Source organism: Felis catus, chromosome C1 (assembly GCF_018350175.1).
Source record: "Felis catus isolate Fca126 chromosome C1, F.catus_Fca126_mat1.0, whole genome shotgun sequence".
NCBI classification, from domain to species: Eukaryota; Metazoa; Chordata; class Mammalia; order Carnivora; family Felidae; genus Felis; species Felis catus.
The window spans coordinates 199,642,728-199,668,631 of NC_058375.1; the positions used below are offsets into that span (position 1 = coordinate 199,642,728).

General features: G+C 38.2%; 1 protein-coding gene across 2 annotated transcripts in view; it reads right to left on the minus strand.

Annotated features, from left to right (window-relative positions):
- Nucleotides 1-25,904, minus strand: part of ABCA12 (ATP binding cassette subfamily A member 12) — a 286,404-nt gene that overhangs the window by 198,899 nt on the left and 61,601 nt on the right. Inside the window, exon 4 of one of the 2 annotated variants that reach the window (XM_019838640.2) lies at nucleotides 19,322-19,374. The exons of the other annotated variant lie outside the window; for it this stretch is intronic. Coding sequence (XP_019694199.2) covers nucleotides 19,322-19,374 — 53 coding nt within the window. The remainder of the gene's footprint in view (nucleotides 1-19,321; nucleotides 19,375-25,904) is intronic. 2 annotated transcript variants of the gene reach the window in all.

Consider the following 25,904-nt stretch of genomic DNA (forward strand, 5'->3'; position numbering starts at 1 on the left):
AAAAATTTAAAAAAAAAATTTTTTTTTTTTTTAAGTATGAAACAGAAACAACCTTTTAACGTGTAAGAGAGGCAAAACTTCCTCTACCCTCTTAAGGTCTCTTATTGGGTCTGATAATTAAGTTGGCATAAGAGAGATTAATAGGAAAAATGTATACAAATTATACTTTTCCATGTGTGTGGAAGCCTCCATAGGAAAATAAAGACCCTTAAAGTAGTCAGGCCTGTGTGCTTATATTGCTAGGTTAAACAAAGAGTAGTAATTATGAAAAAAATAACTAAAATATACAGGAAAGCTAAAGGAAGATAAAGGTTATTTTAACAAGATTTATTTGTATAGATTCTTCTCAGCCTTGATTCCACTCTCTGGTGATGAGAATGTTCAGAGAGAATATCTTTCACATGGAAATTTTATCTTCTGTTTTTAGGGGGAAAATAAGGGGGCAGTCAGAGTGCTTTCTTGCACCTGTTGTTGAAGTGCCTTTAACTCAAGAGCATCAATATGTCAAATTGGCATATTTTGGGGTGGTAGGTTCTAAATCCTTTCAAATGGGAGCATTTAAAAATACGTACAAAGTAGAAATAAAATACAAAGATAATGAAATTGGAGGTCATTTTTATTTATTAGAACAATCAAAGGAGTCCACTATCTAAATAATAATGGTTCCAGAAATTGAGAGTAAACAGAAGATAGCAGATTATCAAAGGATAAAACAAGAATATTTCCCAGAACTGAAAGGCATATATTTCTAGGTTTAAGGGACCCACTGATAAATCCTACATCAAATCACATAATACAAAATTCATGAATAATAGATACAAGGGATAGATTTTAAATACCATCAGAGAGTTTTAAAAAAATCCTCATCTCTTATAAGGGATCAAGAATCACTTTTAAATTATTCAATCGGGGTGTCTGGGTGGCTCAGTTGGTTTAGTGTCCAACTTTTGATTTCAGCTCAGGTCATGATCCCAGGGTTGTTGGGATCAAGCCCCACATCAGGCTCTGCACTGAGCGTGGAGCCTGATTGAGATTCTCCCTGTCTCCCCCTCTGCCGCTCTCCCTTGCTCTTTCTTTCTCTCTCTCTCCATCTCTCTAAAAAATTATCTTTCAATAAAGCTGTTTAATAATTATAATTATAATAATAATGAAAAAATAATCAGCATAGCATCAGACTTCCCACATTCACCACTGGAAACTGAAAATAACAGAACAAAATTTGAAGAAAAGGAATTTCTACCATAGCATTTGAATCCAGTCAAACTAGTAAGTGTGAAAATAGGGCAAAAATATTTTAGGTCATAAAAAAAGTAAATAAAAGTACCTACCATGAGTCCTTTCCCAGGAATCAACTAAAGGATGTGCTGTCTCAAACAGAGAAGTAAATCAGGAAAGATAAAGGCATGCACTGCAGGAAACAGACCAGGAGACAGGTAGGCAGCTTCCTATGTGGTGGGGAAGGAGAAGGGATTCCTAGCATGAAGGTTGAACCACCAGCTCTGGGCCAGCCAGTCCACATTAGAGCAGGACTGAGGCCTCAGGAGACCTATCTCCAAGAAGCAATGAAAATGACAAAATCCTAGTATGTTTGAAATTATTCAGAGGAGGTTGTGAAAAACCTGAGAACTCAGAAATAAGCCTTGTCATAAGGATAGCATGCAAGGAGAAAAAAAGAGATGCTCACCAGCCAGAGGCTGAGACCATCCCCTCCCAGATTCTCAACACAGCAAGGTGTGATTTTTTTTTTCCCCCAATGTACTTAGATAAAACCTAAGGTCTCTTCCAGGAATTGCCTTGGAGTCAGCAGGATCTCCAGGTTGAGAGGAGAACTTGTAGGTATAAGTCAACAAACTTCAAAAGTGGGTATTTGAAAGGGGTGTGTACAACAAAAATTTTTAAAGAACCCCAGAGTCTGTTCCAGCAGAATATTTAGAGTATGTCATTTGCTGAGACTGGAGCACTCTTTAACTAGGTCATAAGGTATATGGTCTTACAGAGTTTCCCTTCCTCAATGTTAATTAGAAAAAAGCAAAAGTTAATGCAAGAAAATATGTACATAGTACTCAAGTGAACACTGTGTCCATTATGAATAATGTTTACATAACCATCTCAATCATTCAACTGTTCTAAACAAAAATTGTGAAATAACCATATAGAGGGTGTGTGTGTGTGTGTGTGTGTGTGTGTGTGTGTTTGCAGCACAGATATGAATCAATTGGTATGTAGAGGGTAGCAAAATCCTCTTCTTACCTAGTATGAAATATATAGAAAATATCTAAAACTTTAAAAACCAAGAAATCAATATAAGAAACATGCAATCTAGAAATATGGAGGCAAATACCAGAAGAAACCGCTTAAACGGTTAAATGTGGTTGCCTCTGAGTAGCAGGAGTTAGGAGTTCTAAGCCAAGCATTACTTTTTATTTTTAAAATTACATTCAGTCATTACTTTAATAATGATTACATTTAAATTTTAATGGAAATGCAGTAGAGTAGATGGGAAAGAAATTCACCCGTTCTGTCGGAAAGGTCACCTTGGGTTACATTCCTCACCATGCTAAATGTCTAACCTTCAGCTTCTAGTCCTCAGCTTTGTAGGCTCAAAACTTTAACTTCATCTGCACCTAAAAAAACAGGCCCAGGTCTGAGAGAAGCAGTGAAAGCAATCACTCTCATGAGATGAAGTATAATAATTTAGGATGAGGCCTCAGTACTCTGGAAATCAGCGTGCCTATGTCTGCAAAAATGGTACATTCTTTTTCTATGGTAAAGCAACATGGTTAGGTAAATGAGGATCATTAGTGTCCACTGAGAAATGACTGAGAAGGTCCAGAAGCCCATGTGCTTACCACTAAATCTTCCTCTAGAGACAGATACTTAGGATACCACATGGGTGGAAGGTTGCTTGGAACCAAAACTAAACAAATCCAATGAACTGAATATTTAATGGCCTCATCCTAAATTGTTAGAATGATTCTGCAAGGCAGCGTTATTATCCACTGCCTTGAATATTCGGAATGTTTCCTTATTCTAAGAGTAAGAAACTAATGCTCAGAAAATTAATCTGCCTAAGGTCACACAGCTAGCTGGGATTTGAATCTAGATTTGTCTGATTCATCATATTTCTGTTGTGCCACATTACTTTCCCAAAATAAACAATGAAATGGGTGATCCGAGGACTAACTCCTCTTACTTAAGCACTTTTTTTTTTCATTTTTGCTATGAATAGGACTTTAATAAGCCCATCTTCTAAATACAGAGGGTTAAAAATGAGAGAAAACAGGGAGATTAATATTTAATGAATGCCCACTACATAAGGCTCTGTGCTAACAAGTTTTCAGTTCTGATCTACCTATTTTTAAAACAGTGTGTTTATTAAGTCCATTTATGAATCTCTACCTATTTTTACATACTGTTGTTTATTACATGTAAACAGCAGTTACTTTGTGTTATTAAACCTGACTGAGAAATTTGTGCTGCCATATTTCGGAAATGTTGTTGGCATTTTTACTTCCATGAAGTTAATTGCATAAAAACATGTCCAAAAGGTCTAATGCATCTCCAATGAGTAATGCCACAGTCATTTCAGAAAATGAAAATGGAAGTAATAACACATCATATTCTGTTACCACCATTGCTCTAAAGCCAGATTTTAATGAGCCCAACTCTATAATCTGCCCGAGCATTTATAGACCTCAGGAGGAGAACTCGACAGCTTCAGGCGAGAAATAGCATCAGAGAATGTCTCTCACTAGTGCAAGAGCAGTGCTGGGTATGGCTTTTCTGTGGGCAACCTCATCAAACATGCCCCTTGCAGGGGGCACTGCCTGGGGCAAGAGTTGGGCAGGCCAAGGTTGCCATTAGATATCAAGAGGTATGTAAAACCTACCAACTTTTTCCCAGTTTATTGTGAAGAAATAGAACAGAATACAGTAGCCAGCTACCACACTGCCAGTACAGAAAAGCAGCATTACAAACATTTATAACATTTTTTCTTGTGGAAATCCAACTTTATACCTTCGGAAGGTAGGCAAAGGGTAGCAGGAAAGACAGAAAAATCACAATTAAATGGTGCCAGAAAATCCACCTGCCATCTCTCAATATGCAGAGAGTATGCCCAAGATGAGTAAAAGTGGGAGACATTAATCTTCTCTCAGTTTATCTCAGTTCCTCCGAGTCTCTCATAGTGTGAGAATCAGATGCACTAAATAGAATTCTGGTACTCAGACACAGAAGATAGTTTTCTTACAACATGGCCCCAAACAGAAGCCAACTCCTTCATCTGGTGCTTAACGGAAGAAAAAGTAACTTGTTCCAAAAGCTGGAGAAAAAACTGGCTGAATTGAGTTCAGCTGTGAGATGCTGTGGTGGCCTCCAACTTGGTTTCATCCTAAAGGAATTTTGATAGTAACTGGGACCATAGGTAGTTTTTCCTTTCTCGTGGACTTAAGAACCTAACTCCAATTTCAGATGTAACCCAGCTATACTAGGTTCTAAGCAGCCTCAAGATAGAGGAAGCCATGAGCGCCTGGCTAATCTAGTAAATGAGGAAGTCAATAAGAGTTTTAGATGCTATTAGGACAAAAGTCATGGTGAGGATATCAGCTATTCTAATGTAGGTCTACAGCACCATGAATCTGAGACTCACTCCAAAGACCAGCTCTGTGCAGTTGGCAAATAGGAGAGAAGTCAATTCCAAGAAAGGATTCAGATATACTTCCCATTAAAAATAAGACTAAAGGTGTCATGTGTTTGACATTAAATTTAGCAGTTCTATATTTTAATTTGTGCTATAAAGCAAATGTCACTTTCTTATTTTAAATATTCCCTAATTGTATAGTAGTATGATCTGATGAGCCTTTAGTTGTCTCTGAACCGTACATAGTGGGCTACAGGGGCAAGAGGGCTAGTCTAAAACTACACAATTTCTTCCTATATAGCTCAAACTGTGTAGTTCCTCATTATGCGAGCCTGTCTTTGCTCTGGGATGCACCTTTTTCCTCTTTTATACATCTGGTAAGTCAAATGCCTACTCAGGGTACTTGGGTTTACCTCAGATACTGGTGATTTAATGCCAGTGTAAATACATTAAACTGGAATTATAAGTATTTTGTTGCATAATGTAAAGGGCATTCTTGTGGTTAAAAACAAGGCACATTTCAGTATTCACCTATAAAAGCAAAAACCCTGACTATACCAAGTATTGTCAGAGGAGTTTCTGCAACTCTCCTACATTGCTGATGGGCATGCAAAAACAGTATGGTCACTGTGTAAAAACAGTTTGGTAGTTTCTTTTTGTTTGTTTGTTTTAAGTTTATTTATTTATTTTGAAAGAGAGAAAGAGATAAAGAGAGCACACACAAGTGGGGTAGGGGCAGAAAGAGAGACAGAATCCCAAGCAGGCTGCACATCATTAGCACAAACCCAGTGCAGGGCTCAAACTCATGAACCATGAGATTATGACCTGAACCAAGATCAAAAATTGGATGCTTAATGGACTGTGCCCCCCAGGTGCCCCTACTTTGATAGCTTCTAATAAAATTAAACATATACTTGCCACATAGCCCAACAATTCTAGTAGGTATTTACCCAAGAGAAGTTAAAACTTCACACAAGAATTTGTACATGAACTTATAGCAGCATTATTCATAATTGCCAAAAACTGGAAACTCAAAATGTCCTTTCAGTGGGTTAATAAACAAACTGTGGTATTCATGTGGTGGAATATTAGTCAGCAACAAAAAGGAATGAACTACCTGTATGTGCATCAACAGAAATAAGTCTCAAATACATCATGCAGTGAAAGAAATCAGACTCAAAAAATTAATAGTATATTATACCAAGTAGATGATATTATGGAAAATGTAAAACTTTAGGGTCAGGAAACAAATCAGTAATTGACAAGGGTCAGGGTGGGAGGAAGCTTTGACTACACAGGGAAGCTCCAAAAAAATTCTGGTGTAGGGTATTGTTCTATATCTTGATTGTGGTGCTGCTTAAGTGACTATGCATTGATCAGAACTTATATAACCATACACTAAAAAGATAAAATTAAACATATCCATGAAGATTTGTTTAAATGAAGAGACTGGCAGATGCACCTAGCAGGTCAGCACTCTGAATTTAGGTGAAAAGGTAGATGCAGTTATGAGCACAGGACCAGCAGACCTAAGAAATATGGTGGCAGCCAGGGCCCAAGAACGTATCAGAAGGAAATTCCCTGTGACACAGTCTAGGCATGACTACAGTCATGAAAACTGGAAGCACTTCTTTACTTAAGAATCAGCTCCAGTTTATTAAAGAAAAAAAATCATTTTAGAACTGTACATTGATTTCTGTCTCTGTAATAAAGGCACAGAAATAATTTTCCATGTAATAAATGTGTAGAGACACTGAGCAAAACAAAATGTGCTTGGAACTGATTTTAAGTGAACTTTTCATTTTCCATAGCATTCCACATAGTTTTTCCATATGAAAATAATTTTTAATAAAACATTATATAAACACAACATATTCATGGACATAGGCCAAATAATTAATTAAAAAAAAATGTTCTCCCCCTCCCTCATCATATGGGTTGTTATCTAATTCGCTGAAGGACTGGCATACCTAATAAGAGGGGACAGAAGGAAGTGGATTTTAGGTGGGGACAGAATATGGGAATCAAGTGTGACTACTGTTGGCTGATTATTCAAAGCAGGTGAATGATTAAGCTTCAAAGACAGCTTAGAGATCACTAAGGCCCCCTATTGCTTTATAGATGAAAAAGACCGTGGCCCAGAAACAGGAAGTGACATGCCAGAAGTCTCAGAATTCTTAAATTGTATAATCTGGCATTCTGCCTCCAAGTCTAGTGTTTTTTATTTTTTTGATTTCTTCTACAAAAGTACAATTTGCTGTTCTTTCCAAAGATGGGAGGATATAGACCTAAATGTACAATTTAAACATTCTATGATGCAGTGGGGGAAAATATGTATATTTGGAAATTTTATTAAAGTGGCAAAATACAATCCTTTCTAAACACTGTCCTGTTACCAATAACAATAATTTTGTAATTTTCAGAACTCAGCCAAATGAAAAAAATCCATTATTAGTTCTCCAATAGGCTGTCTCTCTCTCTTCCACCTCTTGTAGGTGGATCAGTACAGAAACCAGACCAGAGGCGTGGGCTCTATGTGACGTTTGCATACAGAAATACATACCAGGTTCTTTATTTAAATGGGTTACTGCTTAGTTTGTTCCTAAGAAGGTTGCCCTATGACCTTAATCTTTTTCAATTAACTATGCAACCAATTATCAATTCTTGGTATACAGTGATTCATTCATTTACAAAAAAAAAAAAAAAAAAAAAAAAGGTGTATTGTCCCCGAAAAAGGCCAAAGTTCCAAAAAATGTGGTAAGGGATTAAAGCCAGAGATGGCCCTGCCACGGGGACCTCCTGCCTTCAATTTGTGGTTCTTGAGAGACTGTTGAGCTATTGAAGGTGAAAGAGAGAGGGAGAGAGAGAGAGGGAGAGGGAAAGAGAGAGAAAGAGAGAGAGAGAGAGAGAGGGAGAGAGAATCCAACTAAGAACTGATAATGGATTTTTTCACTTGGTTGAGTACTGAAAACTAGTTATTAGTTACAGGACATTGTTTAGAGAGGTTTGCAATATATAATTTTGGTTCATTGACCAAATGAATGCAATGCTGATCAATACTCATTTTTTTGAAGTTGTTTATGGGCTCTTATACATGTTCTTCAGTCCCCAAAAACCTGCATGGAACAAGAACATCATGAAGGGACCAGTCACATAATAGTAAGATAACAGCATTATCTTTCCAGAATTATCCATTAACCATCCTTGAGCGAACACAGAAAAGTCAACCTGTTAGGTGCTTATAAAGTACCTAACTTTCTGATCAACGTGAGAAAAGATTACACATTCTTTTTCGTTCCCTCCTTCCTCCTAACTCCACACATGCATGTTATAAAATTCCTGCTGAAATTCTATGAAATAACCAGCAATAATTTAAAGTGATGGATGATGCTGTTTTATGAAATTAATCATCAATGGTAGATTTAATGGTGAAAGGGGGAAACTGAAGCTCTGGTTCTGAGATGTTCTTACACACTGCTTAATTTATTTTGTCTGTCATCCCACAGCAAGATTTCAAGTCCACAGAAACCGCATCCTTGACTATCTTGTTCACTGCTACATCTCTAGGGTCTAACAGTAACCGACTTTTGTTTATGGAAGGAATCAATTAATCAATTAACAAGGTAGAAATCTTTGATCAAGGGAGACTTTAAGTATTTAGCAGGTCTCCATAAGAGATAATAAAAGTAAAAAAAAAGTTGGAAAGGTTAACTAATGTACAAATGAAAAATATCTGTATTATTGTCGTGTCAGGTTAAGCATGTTCACTTTGGGACATATTACGCCCCATTTGCTTTCAGATACTAGTGACAGCTGTCTAGGCCAATAATTTTAATTCTCATTACATCACTGCAAGTATTAGTAATTCTAAATATCAAATCTCATGACATTTTGACAGAAGGCCACCTACAAATGTGTCTGAATTATACATGCAAACAAACCTGAATTAATATCAAAGGCAAAGCAGATCTTTTTCTCAGAGGGCAAGAAGAGAATTCATACCAGTTTATCATTTAATACTTTGGCAAAGGCTTTTGCTGGAAGATTTTTAATGTTCTTTTCAGTATTCAATCAAACAACTGTCTGAAGAGGATGTTGTGATTTGGGTAATAATTTTCTCAAACACATTTACATCCCTAATTTCTTTTTGAACCGAGTCAATCAACATGCCATTTGGGATGCACCTGGAGGCAACTTGTTTGAGGTTTTTTTTTTTTTTTTTTTCCCTTTTTTTCTGGAAAGGGAGAACTACTCAGCATCCATTTGCACTTGAACCGCCTGTAAATACCTCCCAAAGTCCCTTAGCTGTATGCGGGAGAACAAAGGAAACAGCCATTTTCAGTCAGTGCTTTGTGATTTCTGTATTTCACAGCCGGGAGAATAGAATGGAGGATGCACTCCACTCTCACTGGGGTCACTCTCTGGAACTGAGAGGAACAGGCTGTTTTTTTACATTTGTAAATGCCTTCCCTTTCAGTTTGCTGCACTTCCCCTGACAGCCATGTGTGCACGTGTACTGCCTTCTTGGAGTTGCTTCTGGGTTTCCACTCCAGTGGCAAGTGAGCAGTAGGGTATATATCATATCATACTCTTTATGACTTATTAAAGGTTTAGCCCCCAAATCCTCCTTTCCAATTTTATGACCTCTCTCCCCCTTTACAGCCAGTGTTCCTAGACCTTCAGTCAGGCACTCAGAGCAACAGGCTGTATTCAGACTTTGAGCTCCAGTAGGGCATTCTCTAAGAAGACTGGGGGGGGGGCTAGGTGGCAGGGGTAGGTGGAGATGAAAACAGACACAATGCCTAAGTTGCTGTGTTCATACAGTTGCTCCTCATCATTCATCATTTCATTCCAGAATCTTTGCAACAGGCACCATGCCCACCTTTCCATCTCCATCTCTGCTGGCCCACAGACAAGATGTTCATGTTCAGGCAGCTCCAAATGACTTCTTTCCCATGAGTATGCTCTGTACTTACCTCACTGAGATGCTTTTGTTCACACTTATCCCTGCCCATAGTCACACCCAGACTATCTCAGCCTCCTCCGATCCTATTCAGCTGCAAAGGCCATCTCATATCTACCCAAACCCTTTATTTCTGATCCTCTACCTAGATAAAACAAGATGCAAATTACATTGTTGGTTTTCTTTTACAGCTATGTGAGAAAATACTTGGCTAAACTTGAGACATGGGGCATAATCCCAAGAAACAAAATGATGGTTATCCTGTTCTTTCAAAGAAAGGAAAGAGAAAGATCTCTAGCAGGAGAGGAGATAAACACTTTGCTGGGGAAACTACCAGTGGAAATACCAGGTGGCTGCATAGCCACAGATATTTTAAGAATGGAGAAACCAACTGCAGATTAAAATTGTTTATATGGTATGAGAGTTGGTTTTTATGGTGACTTGACCAAGCTATATAGTACCCCAGTTATTAATCAAACACTAGTTTAGGTGTTACTGTGCAAGTATCTTGTTAATGTGGATAACATCTATAATCAGGGACTTGAAATAAAGGAGATTACCTTCATTAGGGTGGTTGGGCTTTATCCAATCAGTTTAAGGCCTTAAGAACAAAAACAGGTTTCCTGGAAAAGAAATTCTGCCTCAAGATTGCAACATTAACTCCTGCCTGAGTTCCAGCCTCTAGGGGTGTGTGTGTATATGTGTATACATATATACACACACACACATATATACATATATATGAGGTAGGGAAGCTGAAAGGACTCCATTTTAGAAAGGCTCCATCTTTGCTGTTTTTCTGCTAGGCCCTATTTATTCATGTTCCATATTCTGCCTTTGAATAAGCCAAAGAAGCTATGTTCCCACTTCAAGGGGGAAACAAGGAAGTTAATCATTCTCTGAGGTCCAAGACCTCACACACCCGGTAACGTCCAAGAAGAGATGGATCCCAAACATGTTCCAGGACATTAGCTTCAAACAAACCTCAGCTGACAGTGGCATCAATACCCTCTACCTTCAGTGATTTATGAAATAACACCTACTGTTCACCTGACACTCACCTTTGATCAGACTCTACCCTGGATTCCTGGAGGACCACATACCTGGACCCCTTTCCAATATACATCCCTAACCCCAAGCGACAATGGAGACTCTCTCTCCTTTCCTTTCCAAGTCTCCCAGACTCTCCATTTGCTATTCTCTACCTGTCACCCACAATACTGAATAAACTCTGCTTTCGCCTTCCCAAGCTTGTATTTGATTTCTATCCTGAGTGAAGCCAAGGACCTTCTTGGTTGGACCCCAGCCTGTCTGCATCATATATAATGTATATATATGTATATATATTTATATATGTATAATTTCACACATATATTTGTAGCATTTCTACACATGCATGTATAATATATACATGTGCAACACATACATGTACATATAAAGTGTATATATATATATATATATATATGCAGTCAATCCTTGTTATTAGTAGATTCCATATTTGTTAATTTGTCTACTCACTAAAATTTATTAGTAACCCCAAAACCGATACTCAAGATGCTTTTGTAATCACTCATGGATGTCATGCACAAAGTAGTGAAAATTCTAAGTTGCCCAGTGCGCATGTTTTCACCTGAGGTCAAAGAGGCAAACCTCTGTATCCTTTTCATCATCTACTTAGTGCCATAATTTTGCACTTTTGTGCTTTTTGTTGATGTTGCTGTTGAAAATGCCCCTCCCCTCCCACCCTCCACCCTCCCACCCCCCAGCATAATGCTAAAGTGCTGTCTAGTGTTTCTAAGTGCAGGGAGGCTATGATATGCCTTGTAGAAAAAATACATGTGTTAGGCATGAGTTGAGTTCAAGGTTAATGAATCAAATATATGTATTAAATAAGGCATCTCTAGAATAGAAACACACACGAAACAAGGTTATGTGTTGATCAGTTGAGGAAAATGCTGCCACCAGTGGCTCCAGAAACCCAACCCTGTATTTCGCCTAGGACCACTGTTCAGTATTTGCTAATTCAGTGTTTGCAGCAACTAACAGAACATAACTACTATAAATTGTGAGTAACAAGAATCAACTATATATACATGAATATTGTGCACATCTATATCTGTTTGTCTGTCTATCTATCTATCTCTTATTGGTTCTACTTTTCTGAAGAACCCTGGTTGATATACATCAATTATCCCCAGTGCTCCCAGGAAAAACTAGTAAGGAATAGAGGAAGCAAGAGCAAGAATGGGAAATGAGACACAGAAGTAATTTCAGAAGAAGTCTCCTTTCTCTGTCACTGGCTATAGTCTCCCTGAGAGCACATAAATGCACATGTACTTCCCACTCTGGGTCGGTCCTGGCAATGAACTCCAGTGGCCCAAGAATTTTCATCTGAAGAAGAACGCAGGGCCAAACCTGCTGGAGTAAAGCAGCCTCAAGCTAGAAGCCAGAGAAGGAACTGACTGATAGATATCAAGGTGACACCAGAAAGAAGGGACCCACCCTTTGTCTTTGTGAACCTCACGCCTGGCTGCTAGCTGAGCGCCTGGTGTACAGTAAATGCTAAATAAATGACGAACACATAAATGATCCATCCTGCTGCATCTCACCAAGATTTACATGTACAAACAAGGCAGAAAATCCAGTATTCTCAGGAGTACTTTTTCATGCTTCTCTAAATCATAGCTGTTGAAAATATTTGTGAAAGGGAAAAGTTTTGAAAATACCTTCACGGCTACTTGAAAAATAATTTCTTTTATAGAACTATATGATAAAATTAAACTTGTTAGTCTTTTGCCAGAAAAGTTTTGAGAGTTTATCCTAACAGCAAGCCAGGGAAGAAGCCATACATGATCGAAACAACTTAGAGAAATATCAAATGTACACTGCCAAATCAGAAAACTCTTCTGATCTCTCTCCCTCTCTCTCCTTCTTTTGCATGTGTGTGCGCGTACACACACACATACACACACACACACACACACACACACACACACACACACGAAAGGTTACTATTTTTATAAAAGTTACTATTTTTTATAAAAAAATGTCTATATTCACTGTAAAATTCAAGTGTAAGTAAACCAATAAATACCAAAATATCAGGTCAATCTGATATGAAGTGCTAGTTTAACTATTAAGTATAGTTTTCTACAAGGTGTCTATAATGTAAGGAAAGATAGTTGTATGTATAATGTGGTATCCGTAGGGATAATGTCTAGAATGATACTTGCCTATTGGAAGGGTCAGACTGATATGCAGCTTTCAGAGCACAGAAGTCTTGCTGATTCTTAAAAATCTGTGACTACATTTTGGGGCAGGCAAAGAGGGCTGGATTACCCCATAAGGCAGTTGAATTGCTCAACTGTCAGGGAAAGGTCCCTATCACCAACAGAATCAGGTCCCCACTCATTAGCATAGCATGTAAGATCTTTCACCAGTGGTCCCCAACCTCTCTCTCCAGCCATACTTCCTGCTCCTACCCCCTCAACAGAGCTTACATGGGGCCACCCAATTATTCATGCTTCCTCCAGTGCAATGTGCCATGCTCTGGCATGCCTGCACATCTTTCTCCTTCCTGTTTCTTCTGCCAGGCATATCCTTGCCCTTTATGGCAAACTCTCACTCATTCTTCAGAAACCATCTCAAATAAACTGTGAAACACCCCCTGATCCTCCTATTTCAAAGTAAGTAAGTCAAGCCTACCTCTCTGCTCTAAGAGTTCCCTGCATATCCCACCAGGTGGAACTTTTATCATATTGTATTTTAACTGTATGGTGTCTGAGCTCCTTAAGAACGAGGACTATGTCTTATTTATCTTTGTTTCCTACATGTGCTGGCATATGACAAGCTTTCAATAAATTAATCTTGGATAACTCTTCTATTTTAGTAACAGTGATATGAAATCTTTGGACAAATGTAAATAGTAAGTGAATTATTTGTTATTTTAAGGACACTTAAGAGCACTAGAGAGCAAAACAATAAATAAATAAAAATCAATCAATCAATCAATCAATCAATCAATCAAAAAGTCTCTGCTAGGAGAAAATAAGCATTAACAGGAAACCCCAGGGGCTCCTGGGTGGCTCCATTGGTTGAGCGTCTGACTTTGGCTCAGGTCATAATCTCATGATTCCTGGGTTCAAGCCCCATGTTGGGCTCTGTGCTGACAGCTCAGAGCCTGGAGCTTGCTTTGGATTCTCTCTCTGCCTCTCCCCTGTTCACACTCTCTCTCTCTCTCTCTCAAAAATAAGTAAACATTAAAAAAATTATAAAAAACAATAAACAAACAGGTAAACCCCCCAAAAAGTGAAGAATGATATTATAAAAGTATGAAAGTGTTAATCAAGGTACTTAAATATATTAAAGATTTTGTCAAAACGGGAATTTGGAATGAAGGCTTAGCCTGAGACCTGAAGAAGAAATTACTTCCCAGAATTGAGCAGATGTTAATTCTGGTATCCAGTATCCAGATATGGAAAGAAGTATAATCTGACCTAGATCCTATCTGGAGAAAACTCTGTGGGTATGTGGGAAGATTCTAATCATGTGATCAGTGCCTGGGAAATTCAACATGAGATGAGGACAGGTGTTTCAGTAGACAGGAGAAACCTAGAAATGGGTAATATAGAGCAGGAAATCCTCAGGCAGGTGGCTGAGAGACATCAGGAATCTCTAGAAACAGGGCCCCAGACCTGTGGCTACAGGTCAAGGGTAGGACTCCAGGCCCTTATAAAGGCTGACAACACAGCCCTAGTGAGACACGGGTACCAAGCATGCTATTAGAACAGAACTCAGGCAGTAAATAAGAAGACAAGAATACAGACTCTGGAATGAGGATATATGATGGAAGTTTTATCAAAGTACAGCCTAAATATGACTACCAGCTCATGGCAACTTAGAAATGGCAGCAGGGTTAATGAGATATTTAATCATTGGAGCTCCTCACCAAAGGCTCCTAGAGCTCCCCCAACGAGGAACAGGACTGGCGCCAGCCACAGCTGGACTAACCATGCTTTGGGGAATTGGGAATTTAGATGAGGGGAAAGAGAAGAGTCGGGAGCCAGAAAGGTCAGCACAGATTTCAAAAGAAGGTGATAAGGGAGGGCACTTGCAGGGAAGGCTGGTTGCTTTCTTCAACATGCTGATGAATATTTAAAATATGCAAATGTAAGCAAAGATGATGTGTGAGTCACAATAGAGACGAAAGGAAGGAAGAAGGTCCAACTTGCCAGATGAAGTCATGGCTTGAAGAGCAAAGAGTCTTTGAGTTGTTGACAAATGGGAGGGAGAAAGAAGTTCTTCAAAAACAAATGCATTGATTCATAGTTAAGCAGCTCTGAAATGATACATCAAAGACTCTAGAAAAGAGAAGAGGAGATTAGAAGAAATCAAGGCAGAACTTGTAGAAAGGAGCCCAGGACAAACTAATACAGTTTATTTTGACACCACTTTATGCCCCAGTAGGTAATTTGATCCCATGTAAAGTATTTTAAGCAGGATTGTACAAACATGATCAATTTTCATCATGAAAATATTTTCTGGAGTTTATTCCATTAAGCCAATTTGATTCTTTGATCAATTTTCTATACAGGGCAGTTAATTTTTTTTTTCATCCTTATCCTTAATGTGACTGAAATTACTTTTATTGAAATTGATTTTTCCAGCTTAAATACTACTCTCAAGCTATGATTATTCTATTGGATTTCTTGAAAACATTGTATTTTCCCAATTATAGCTTCTGCCATTGTGATTTTTCTCTGGAAGCTCTTCTAACAAACTCAATTTCCTCAAGGCAAATTTGACATGTCTAACTTTTGTCAAGAAGATTCTGAAATCAGATTTTATTCTGATATCATATTTTAGTGAATGATAAACCTTATCATGTTAAGTTTTAGTTTTTTTAGGTTTATTTTATGATGACTATTTATACTAACTCTAATTTTGTCTAATCTTTCCCAGTATGTTTCTTCCATAGACTTTTAATCTTTTAACAATTTTTATGTATAGTTTTTATCGTTGTAAATTTTATTTTGGGATATTTTGACCAAAAATATTTATTACAATATTTTCATAATGAAGTACTCTGCAGAAACTAAAAAAATAAAAAAGTAAGTCTCTGTGAATTTCTATTATTGTGAAAGAGCAAAAGAATGTATATACTATGCTATCTTTTGTATAAGGAAAAAGGGAATACTCATAATATATAAACACACACACACACACACACACACACACACACACACACATTTACTAACTTTTGGAAAAATAAACACAGGGAAAATAAGCCAGAAGCTAATGGCAAAGGTTATGTATATGAATGCATGGAAATGGGTAAATAGGATTGAGACTTCCCTAAGTATGAATTTTTAATATACTTTTCTGTTTTGAACTATATACATGTATTGCCTATTCAAAATCTAAAATAGGGGTGCCTGGGTGGCTCATTCGGTTAAATATCCAACTCCAGCTCAAGTCATGATCTTGTTGTTCATGAGTTCGAGCCCTGCACTGGGCTCTGTGCTAACAGCTCGGAGCCTGGAGCCTGCTTCAGATTCTGTGTCTCCCTCTCTCTCTGCGCCTCACCCATTTGCACTCTCTCTCTCTCTCTCAAAAACAAACATTAAAAAAATAAAATAAAAAGAGAATGAAAAAATAAATAAACCCTCATAATGAATCCAAACAGTAACAAACGAATCTAACAAATAATCAATCATAAGAAAATTCATTAGTTTGTATTTTTACAAAGTTATTTATAAGAAAATTAGGAGTCATTCTTTTCAGACGATCTACTAATATTTAGTGAATTCAGTTCTCTTACATATATCTGTTCACTTTGTGGGGCTATGTGCTAATTATTCATGCTACTTGTAGAAAAGCAGAAGGGAAATGCAAAATTCCTTCAGCAATGGACAGACAGTTCAGCTCAGCAAATGTGTCCAAAAAAAAAAAAAAAAAAATCTTATGTTCTCATAATGAGGAGAAAGACTAGCCCAAGATTTTCCCGAAACAATAAAATGGCAGAGTGGCTGGGTTTGTGGAGGATTCGCCTGGTACCCAACCAGGAAGAATCTCTGAAGTTTGAAGGATATATCAGCTTTTTTTTTTTTTTTTTTTTACTGTTTTTATTTATTTTTGAGACAGACACAGACAGAGCATGAGCAGGGGAGGAGCAGAGAAAGAGAGGGAGACACAGAATCCAAAGCAGGCTCCAGGCTCTGAGCTGCCAGCACAATGCCTGATGCGGGGCTTGAGCTCACAGACTGTGAGATCATGACCTGAGCTGAAGTCGGATGCTTAACCGACTGAGCCACCCAGGCGCCCCTAGGATATATCAGCTTTGATCTTAGGCATAGCCAATGAAATCTACTAGCAACAAAAAGGAGCAATATTATGAAATTTTATAATAAAGGCAAATAAGTAAAGTTATTTTCATTTCAAGAAGAAGGAGAAAAAAGGACAATACTCTGGCCTCAACAGCAAAGACCTTACGAAGTGGCCCCCTGAGGACTCAGGGGAAGGAGTCGCAGTGGCTGGAAGAGACTTTCTAGGGCTTTAGGTGTAGCCCAGGCTGTATGGACTAGATCTTTGTTGATAAATCTTTGTATGCTAAAAGAAAAGTCTACTTGATCTCATGAAATAACAAATGACTTGGTGGGGAGGGAAATACAGTGAAGGAACAATGTGGGACTGCTCATCACTGGATGGTCTCTGAGAAATCCCCTGCTTCTCTCCAGGTGGTATCTGTGAAAGATTAACCCTGACCAACTGCAAAGAAGAACATGGCCCATGCGTTAAATGAGTTACCAGGTGAGGGTTAGGTAAGAAGAAAGGTAGGTTCTCTTGAGAGAAGACTCCCAAATTTTGTTCAAGATTTAGGTTTCAAAATTCCTCTACACAGACCCGTTTTTATATATTAGCCTTCGTTTTAGCTTCACCTTTAAATGCAAAGTTTAGTGCAAACTCCATGTTTTAGGCATTTATTGCAAGACTTTTTATTACTACCAATGTTTTCATGCAGTGACCTTCTCTTGAACTTCACATGTATTGATTTAAAATTTATTCCATAATAAAACTCCTCACTATAGAGGATCAACTACAATATTATTTCAATTTTAATCAGAGAATTGTATAAATAGTGCCTGGCTTGCACTGAAACATGGATTTCTGCTTTCTTCTAAAGTTTCAAACTACAAAATAGCCATACTCTCTGGATCTTTTCTAATGGTTTCATCCATCCTGGCCAGTTTTCCCTACAGCCTTTCACAGTCATGAGTTGGTTTTTATTTTTGTTTTGTTTTTTGTTTTTTGTTTTTTAACACAATCCTGGTGATTGGCTCTCTAGCAGGTAAAGTTATGTTCATACTATAAATGTTAATTTGAAAGTTCAGACAGGGCCTGTATATACCAAATTGCCAGAATAAAAAAAGTACTGGGCAGTCTAAAATATCTCAGTATCTTTAATTAGCCTGCAGACATATTTCACTGCACAATTTATTATATATAACTGGATGCTCAACTCTTGTTAAAATTATTGCCTTTAATGCCAGATACTTTAGGAATGGTGAACAAATTACATACTGAAAAAAAAATGACCTTGTGTGCAAGTCATTTCACCTTCTACTTCTTTAACTAAAGAATTAAAACAATTATATTTAACCCTTGGGCAAACAATAAACTGCATTAGAGATTGTGGGAACGATATGTGCAATCAAGCTCAACTATTATATTTTACATATAATTAGTACACTACTTCAAAAATACCATGAGCAAAATTGTAGCAAAAAATCGGGAAGAGAGACACATGGAGAGATAATTTGGTTCTGGAAGTTTCACAATCAGTTTGGTTGACCCGAAATGAAATATTCTTTATATCCTGTTAAAATTCTACTCCTACCATCTCAAAAAAAAAAAAAAAAAAAGTGATTAACAATAGCATAAGTAACAATAGTTTATGGATTATCCACACTTCTTTGGCTTTTCTTTTTTTAGCCTACTGTCAGTCTTTTATTGATATGTGACTATTTGCTAACTTTCACTGAAAGCCATTTTAAAAGCCACATCGTGGAGAAGAGCCAGATAGAAAAGCAAGATTAATGTGAGCTGGGACTTCCTCATGTAGATGCCCTCTGCCTCTCAGAAAGTCAAGATGGAGATGTGGGGGTGCCAGGAGCCAGCACAGAGGTACAAGAAAGTCCAGGAGTAGAGAAAGAAGCAGTTGGCCACCCAGAAATGAGCAAAAAATGCTGTATAATGGGCAGTGGGAGGAAAGTCCCTTTAAGTGCACATAGTGAGGGCCATTCACACGCTATTTGATGGAAAAGGGCTCAGAAGTCATCACTTGTGAAAAATCATGCAGTGAGGTTAAACCACAGGTTGGTTGGTATATTAGAACTCATACACACACAGAAAAAAAAGTATTTTAAGAAGATATTTCAGGGGCGCCTGGGTGGCGCAGTCGGTTAAGCGTCCGACTTCAGCCAGGTCACGATCTCGTGGTCCGTGAGTTCGAGCCCCGCATCAGGCTCTGGGCTGATGGCTCGGAGCCTGGAGCCTGTTTCCGATTCTGTGTCTCCCTCTCTCTCTGCCCCTCCCCCGTTCATGCTCTGTCTCTCTCTGTCCCAAAAATAAATAAAAACGCTGAAAAAAAAAATTTAAAAAAAAAAAGATATTTCATATTCTCATTGGAATTTTGTTTTTGCTGGCAAGTGTAAACTAACCTGAATTATGTGGTCTGGACAAATTCTTTGATGCTTTAGCTCTGCAGCAGTCCCTAAAAAATAAGACATTATTACTCTTGCACCAAATGTTTTAAAAATGCAACTATTTCACCACATGCTCCATGGCAATGTCTTCTTGTTCACACACACAGATGTGAGTGTGAGAAAATTTTGAAATGAGACCAATAACTAGCATGAACATACGGGATCTGTCATAGTGTTTTATGGGTATATGTTTCTTTTTACTTTGAGAATCCATTTTTAAGAAAGTAACCAGCATATTAACACTTTGAGCATAAATGGCCGGTCTGTTCTATGCTTTTTAACTCTTCTGAACCTTTTTCTACCTTAAAGTTTCTCCTTCAGATACCACATACAGAATGTGCCTGTGTTCCCAGAGGGAGAGCCAGTCTGTCAGTGAACCTGTCAACATCACATCCAGGTAAGGGAGCACGCCCCACATGGAGACAGCTAAACCCTGATGGGAATCCTAGATTTTGTTTTACCATGGGTTTATATTGATGTCTTACACAACCAAAACAACAAACTCCCTGTTTCAAAGTCTGGCATTCCAGGATGTGTGTGTCATTGTCTAATCTCACCTATGACTTCTCTTTCGCTCATTTACTTGGAAGAAGGCGTTCCTCCCTCCTATTGTAATAATGAAGTTTTACTTAATGTTTCAGCTGACTTGTTCACCTTATTTTTGGTTCTGTTCTCTCCTCATCTTGACCAAGTGTTGGCTGAGGAAGAGTCTGGAGTATGGACAGCACCAACTGAGAGCAAACAGCCTGCAGGGGCTCTGAGCTCTGAGGGTACATACTGGCTGAAAAGTTGCCCAGCTAGCCACATCTTCTTTCTAACTTTCATTATCCTGGAGTTTTTGATAATCATTTCCTTGCTTTAAAAAAAAAAAAAGTGGACTTACAAACCTTGAAGGCATCCTTTAACAATATAGCTTACTTTTGTCTCTTTAACTTTATATAAATGGGATCATGTTGTGTGCATTCTCTTGTGCCTTACTTCTTTTGTTCAATATTAGGTTTAAGTAGCTTACTTCTTTTTTTTTTAAGTTTATTTATTTATTTTGAGAGAGAGAGAGAGGGAGGGGAGACAGAGAGCACAGGGGAGGGGCAAAGAGAGGGAGAAAGAATCTCAAGCGGGCGCTGTGCTGTCAGTGCAGAGCCCAATGCAGGGCTCCATCTCAGGAACCGAGAGATCACGACCTGAGCCGAAATCAAGAGTCAAACGCTTAGCTGACTGAGCCACTCAGGTGCCCCTAAGTAGCTTACTTCTTAAAAAATCATGTAAGCTTCCCAAAGCAGAATAGTATAGAAAAACAGAGTCCAGTTCAATCCTTTATAGTATATGTGACGGGAGAAAACTTCACAGTTTGTGCCTCCTGAAGTTCTCTCACGTCTCCCTTGGTTCTATCCTTCCTTCCATCCTTCCTTCCTTCCTTCCTTCCTTCCTTCCTTCCTTCCTTCCTTCCTTCAACACGTACTTACTCAGTACCTAACTTGTGCCAGGCTCTGTTCAAGACCTTGAGAACAGTGACTAAGATAAAATTCTGTGACCTCATAGAGCTTACATTTTAGTAGAGGGAGACAGATAATCGGACAAACTGATTTATAGATGATGGAGTAATAAGTGCTAAAAAGAAGAGGGGAGAAAAAAAGGAGAAAGGAAAAAGGGAAAGGGAAAGGGAAAGTGAAGGGAAAGGGAAGGGAAAGGAAAGGGAAAGGAAAGGGAAAGCAAGGGAAGGGAAGGGATGGGAAGGGAAGGGAAGGGAAGGGAGGGAAAGGAAGGGAAGGAAAGGGAACAGGAAAGGAAAAGGGAAGGGAAAGGAGAAGGGAAAGGAAAAGGGAAAGGAAAAGGGAAAAGAAAGGGAAGGGAAGGGAAGACAAAGGGAAAGGGAAGGGAAAGAGAAAGGGAAGGGAAAGGGAAAGGAAAAGGGAAGGGGAAGGGGAAGAGGAAGGGGAAGGGGAAAGGGAAAGGGAAAGGGAAAGGGGAAGGGGAAGGGGAAGGGGAAGGGGAAGGGGAAGGGGAAGCGGAAAGGGAAGGGAAGGAAAGATCAGCATAAGAGTTTATGCTTATAGAGGATGATGGAGGGAGAGGTTGCTGCTCTCATTCCCAGCCATGGTTTATCTTTTAGATCCCTCTGACAGCCATCTCATAATCCTTTTTCAATCTCAATTCTCCAGATATGGAATCCTAAACTCTTTCATCTCAAAGCTTCATCCCTTTCTCTTGAAGAAAAGAAAGCTATGTTCCTTCTTGAATTTTGCCAGCACTGAAGCCTTGGTCTTCAACCAAATACTGAGGCAGTCTTTCCTTTCTTAGAGTTTTGAGGCTCTGCAGAAGAGTATGTGGTTTGTGTTCCCTCAAGGTGGGGAACATGCTGACCCATCAAAGGCCATAGCTGGGTTCTTCCCAAGTCACTCAAAGGCAAACACATCTCACTTGAGCAAGCATTCATTTTCTTCTAAAAACAACACAGCTTAGTCTCCTACAAGGAAATCTTCTTTCTCTTTGTAACATGGCCTTGATTGCCCTGCTTGTGAAAGAATCCAGGACTCATTGTGATAAGAAGCATGTGACTACGTCCTGTGGTTGTTTGCCTTCCAGCCTTACTTGAAAATGGTTGGGAAAATCCCCAAATATGCCCTGATATCCTCCTGATATCTTCTCACAAACTCAGGTGAGAAATTTGCACATAATTCCAAATGCAAAAGAGATGAAAGGATTGTTTTTAAAAATCAGGAAACAGGAACCATCACACCTTAGCTTTAGGATGAATCTTAGAATGATAAGGTATGCTAACAACAATACTACTAACAACAACAATATTAATAAAAAAGGAAAAAACTAGTCAGAAAATGACTTCAGGTTTCTAGATAAGAAGCAATGAGCTCTGAACTGAAGTAGGGGGAATTAGGTAGGAAAAGTCAGAGATAGATACGAGGCACGTTGCAGAAAGAAGTTACAGAGCTTGGCAAAAATTAAATACTAGGGCACTGAGAAATGCCAACATTTCAAGTTTGGGGACCATATGAAAAGGAATAAGGTACAAACAAAGAAGAGGAGGATGATCAGGGCCAGGGTGGTGGGACAGAAGAGGAAAATCAGTTGTGATATGTGAAGTCCTCGATTTCCACAGACATCCTACGCTATGTCAAAGTTTCTCAATCCTTGAGTCAAGGAAAACGTCTCAGAACCAGTTTGGAAAGAAGTTAAGAATGTGGGCCCAAGAGTCAGACAGACATTGGTTTGGATGCTGCCTCCACGTCCTTGCTGCTGTGTTCCTCTTTGCAAACTACTCTCTCTACTCAGTGTCTTCATCAGTAAAATGAAGCTAATAGTGTTTCCCTCATAGATTTAAGTGGGATGATTAAATGAGAAAATTCAAGTAGACCACTTTTAATATTTTCTGGCATATAGCAAATGGTATATACAAGTTATAACCCTTACTCTTGTTCACTGCTTTATTCAACCTTACGTAATATGAAGACCCATATAAAAATTCTAGATTATCCTTATGTAACACAGGATCACTTTTTTTGTTTTCAAGACTGGATTCAAGCTTGGTGGTCAGTGGTCAATGACAGTTTGCCAACGCTTTCTTACAGTGATAGGACTTATGGTGTTTGGCAAAACGTTTTACCTACAGAGATCGGGAGAATTTTGTACATTTTGCATTGTGTAATCATTGATAAGAATTATGTGTCAATTCATCACACTTTCATATCATAATCATAAACCTTACTCAAGATGATTTCAGTGGAGTATTAATTCCTTAAAGTTTAAATGTCTCATTAGATCCTTAAAATTACATGCATACTGGGCAACTGTCACATAGTTTATACAGACTTTAAAGAAGAGCATCCATTCATTCAACATCTCTTGAGTGCAGACCCCGTGGAGAAAAGGAAGCAGGCCTAGGGGAATCTAACAAATATCACCTTGGAATAAGGGACTCTGCCACTTCCTAGTTAGATTCCTAGATAACTCTGATTCTAGTTCTCCCCTTTACAATGGAGATAATAAATCCACCTCATAAAGCTGGTGTAAGCATCAAGCACCGTAATATGTTTAAAGTGCCTAGAGCTATGTCCACATTAAAATAGAATTTATTAAGTTAATTGATATTTTGATGTTATTAAATTAATGTAATTGCTGACCATTAAATAAACGTTCAATAGATGGAAACTGCTGCTACTATTATTACACATGTCAAGTTCTAGGGTGCATATGACAAGTACACTGTCCCTACCCTCCAGGGGCTCAAGCCTTATAGAGAAATGCATAACCCTCTCAATGGTGATAAAATGTTGGTGCCAAATACTGAAAATTAAGAAATTCAAGTACAGTACATTTCACAGACTTTGCTCTAAAACATATGAACTTCCTTCCTGAGACTGAGTTTGTCATAGAATTCTACTTCTTTTTAAGAAATGTAGGTCTATCTATGGGGCACCTGGGTGGCTCAGTCAGTTAAGCGTCCTACATCAGCTCAGGTCATGATCTCAGGGTCCATGAGTTCGAGCCCCACATCGGGCTCTGTGCTGACAGCTCAGTGCTGGAGTCTGCTTCAGATTCTGTGTCTCCCTCTCTATCTACCCCTTCTCCACTCACATTCTGTCTCTATCTTTCTCTCAAAAATGAATAAATGTTAAAAAAAAAATTAAAAAAAAGGTAGGTCTATCAAAGAATGATTTTAAACACCAAATTAGAAACAGTTTCAACTTTCAACAAATACTACCCACAGAGGACTTCCTAACTAAGATCTTGCTGAATAATGACATCTGCCTGTGGCTTAGACAAGGAGACGATCTGCTTCTACTATAATGTCTCCTGGTAGGATCATGATAACTCAATCTCTCTTCCAAAAGAAACTCTTCTGTGTTTTAGCCATTTCACTTTTTTCTTCCTTCACATTTGACCCTACAGTAATGTAAACATAACTTCACAAGTCCTGTATACCTATAACAAAGCTATAAAAGTCTGATGCATTGCTTTTTTATTTATTACAAGCCCAACATTTAATTAAATGGGCAAAATAGTACTAAGTAAATACTAAACATTAATTCTTATCTTTATCATTAAGCCCCTTTTAAATGGAAAAAAGGGAACATATTCACAACAAACTATAATATAGCTCATATCCCATTCTCACTATATATAAGGAAGCAAAGTAATAACTCACCGTGTTATTTCTAATGTCATATTATCTTCTTGCCTTGTCATTACTCTTTGAAAACATCTGATGATAGCTCCAGTATAAATACAATGAACCTATTTTTAAAATATATCTTATGAGTAACTAATAAGTAATAGCTATTTGCTCCATCTCATAAGAACTGGGAAGTGTTTTGCCATTACAAACTGTTTATATTAAGGCAAGCAGAAGACCTTAAATCTAGTAGTGCACCTAATTCATCTCATATATTAATTGCCAGATGTGTCAAGGACTGTTCTAGGCACTAGAGGCTAAAACAGATGAATGATATTTGATTACCCAAGGATTTCTGCACAGCGTATAAGGAGACAGACATGCTCATGGGTAATGCTAATTCAAGGCTGAATGTGTTCTCAATATCCACAGGAATGAGCGTCCACTTGAAATGAATCCACTGGTTTCTGGATGATACCTTTTGAAGCTGTTACTGGTCTATATAATAATGAAACAGAGCTCTCTACCCATTTTTATATAGGTTGAGACATTTTAGAAATGAACATTCATTTAGATTTTTAGTGATTCAAACTGAAGTACCAATTCTCTCTTTAGATTTTTTTGTGCTTATCTACAGCATTATATTATCATGTATTCCACCATTCACCCCCACTTCTGTAAGTAAGAGGGAAAAAATGAAATTATAACTACCTGATTCAACATTAAGTTTCTTGAAAAAGTCTGGAGCAATGCTAAGGTTTTTGCCATTCTACTCTGAATAGCTGAGGAAAATGTGTAGACTGAGAAAAGACACGTGGAAAAGATCAGGAGGGATTAAAGATTCACGTGGAAGTAAGAAAACCTTGCTGTCGTCTTGTTTCACTTATTTGCTGTGTGATTTTTGGATCATTTGGCGTCTGTGCTTCTGTTGTAAAATGAAGGAGGGTGGCTCTTCAGCTTCTGAGATTCTGTGATTTCAAGGATCTTAATAGGAGAAAAGTTGGGTCCCAAGTGAATGGTGGAAAGTGACAAACCCTTGTGCCAAGAATAACTGATCTCTTGGTGATTTTCTTAAAATGCTTCTCAAATGGAAAAAATAAAGGGAAAGTAGCTACTGGATATTGGCAGCTGGATATTGTTAACAAATACCTATGTAATTGTATCTCTCAGAGTTGAAAACAAAAGATTCCAGCACAGTAGGAGTAGTAGTGCCCAGATGAAAATCTCCCTCATAATCCTTTATTAAATAGCCTAGATATCAGGAAGCACAATCTGAAATTGACAGCCTCTTATGATGGTTACATGTTTTATGTGTCAACTTACTTATTCAAACACTGATCTAGTTGCTACTATAAAGGTATTTTTGCAGATGTGGTTGACATCTACAGTCAGTTGATTTTAAGGAGATTC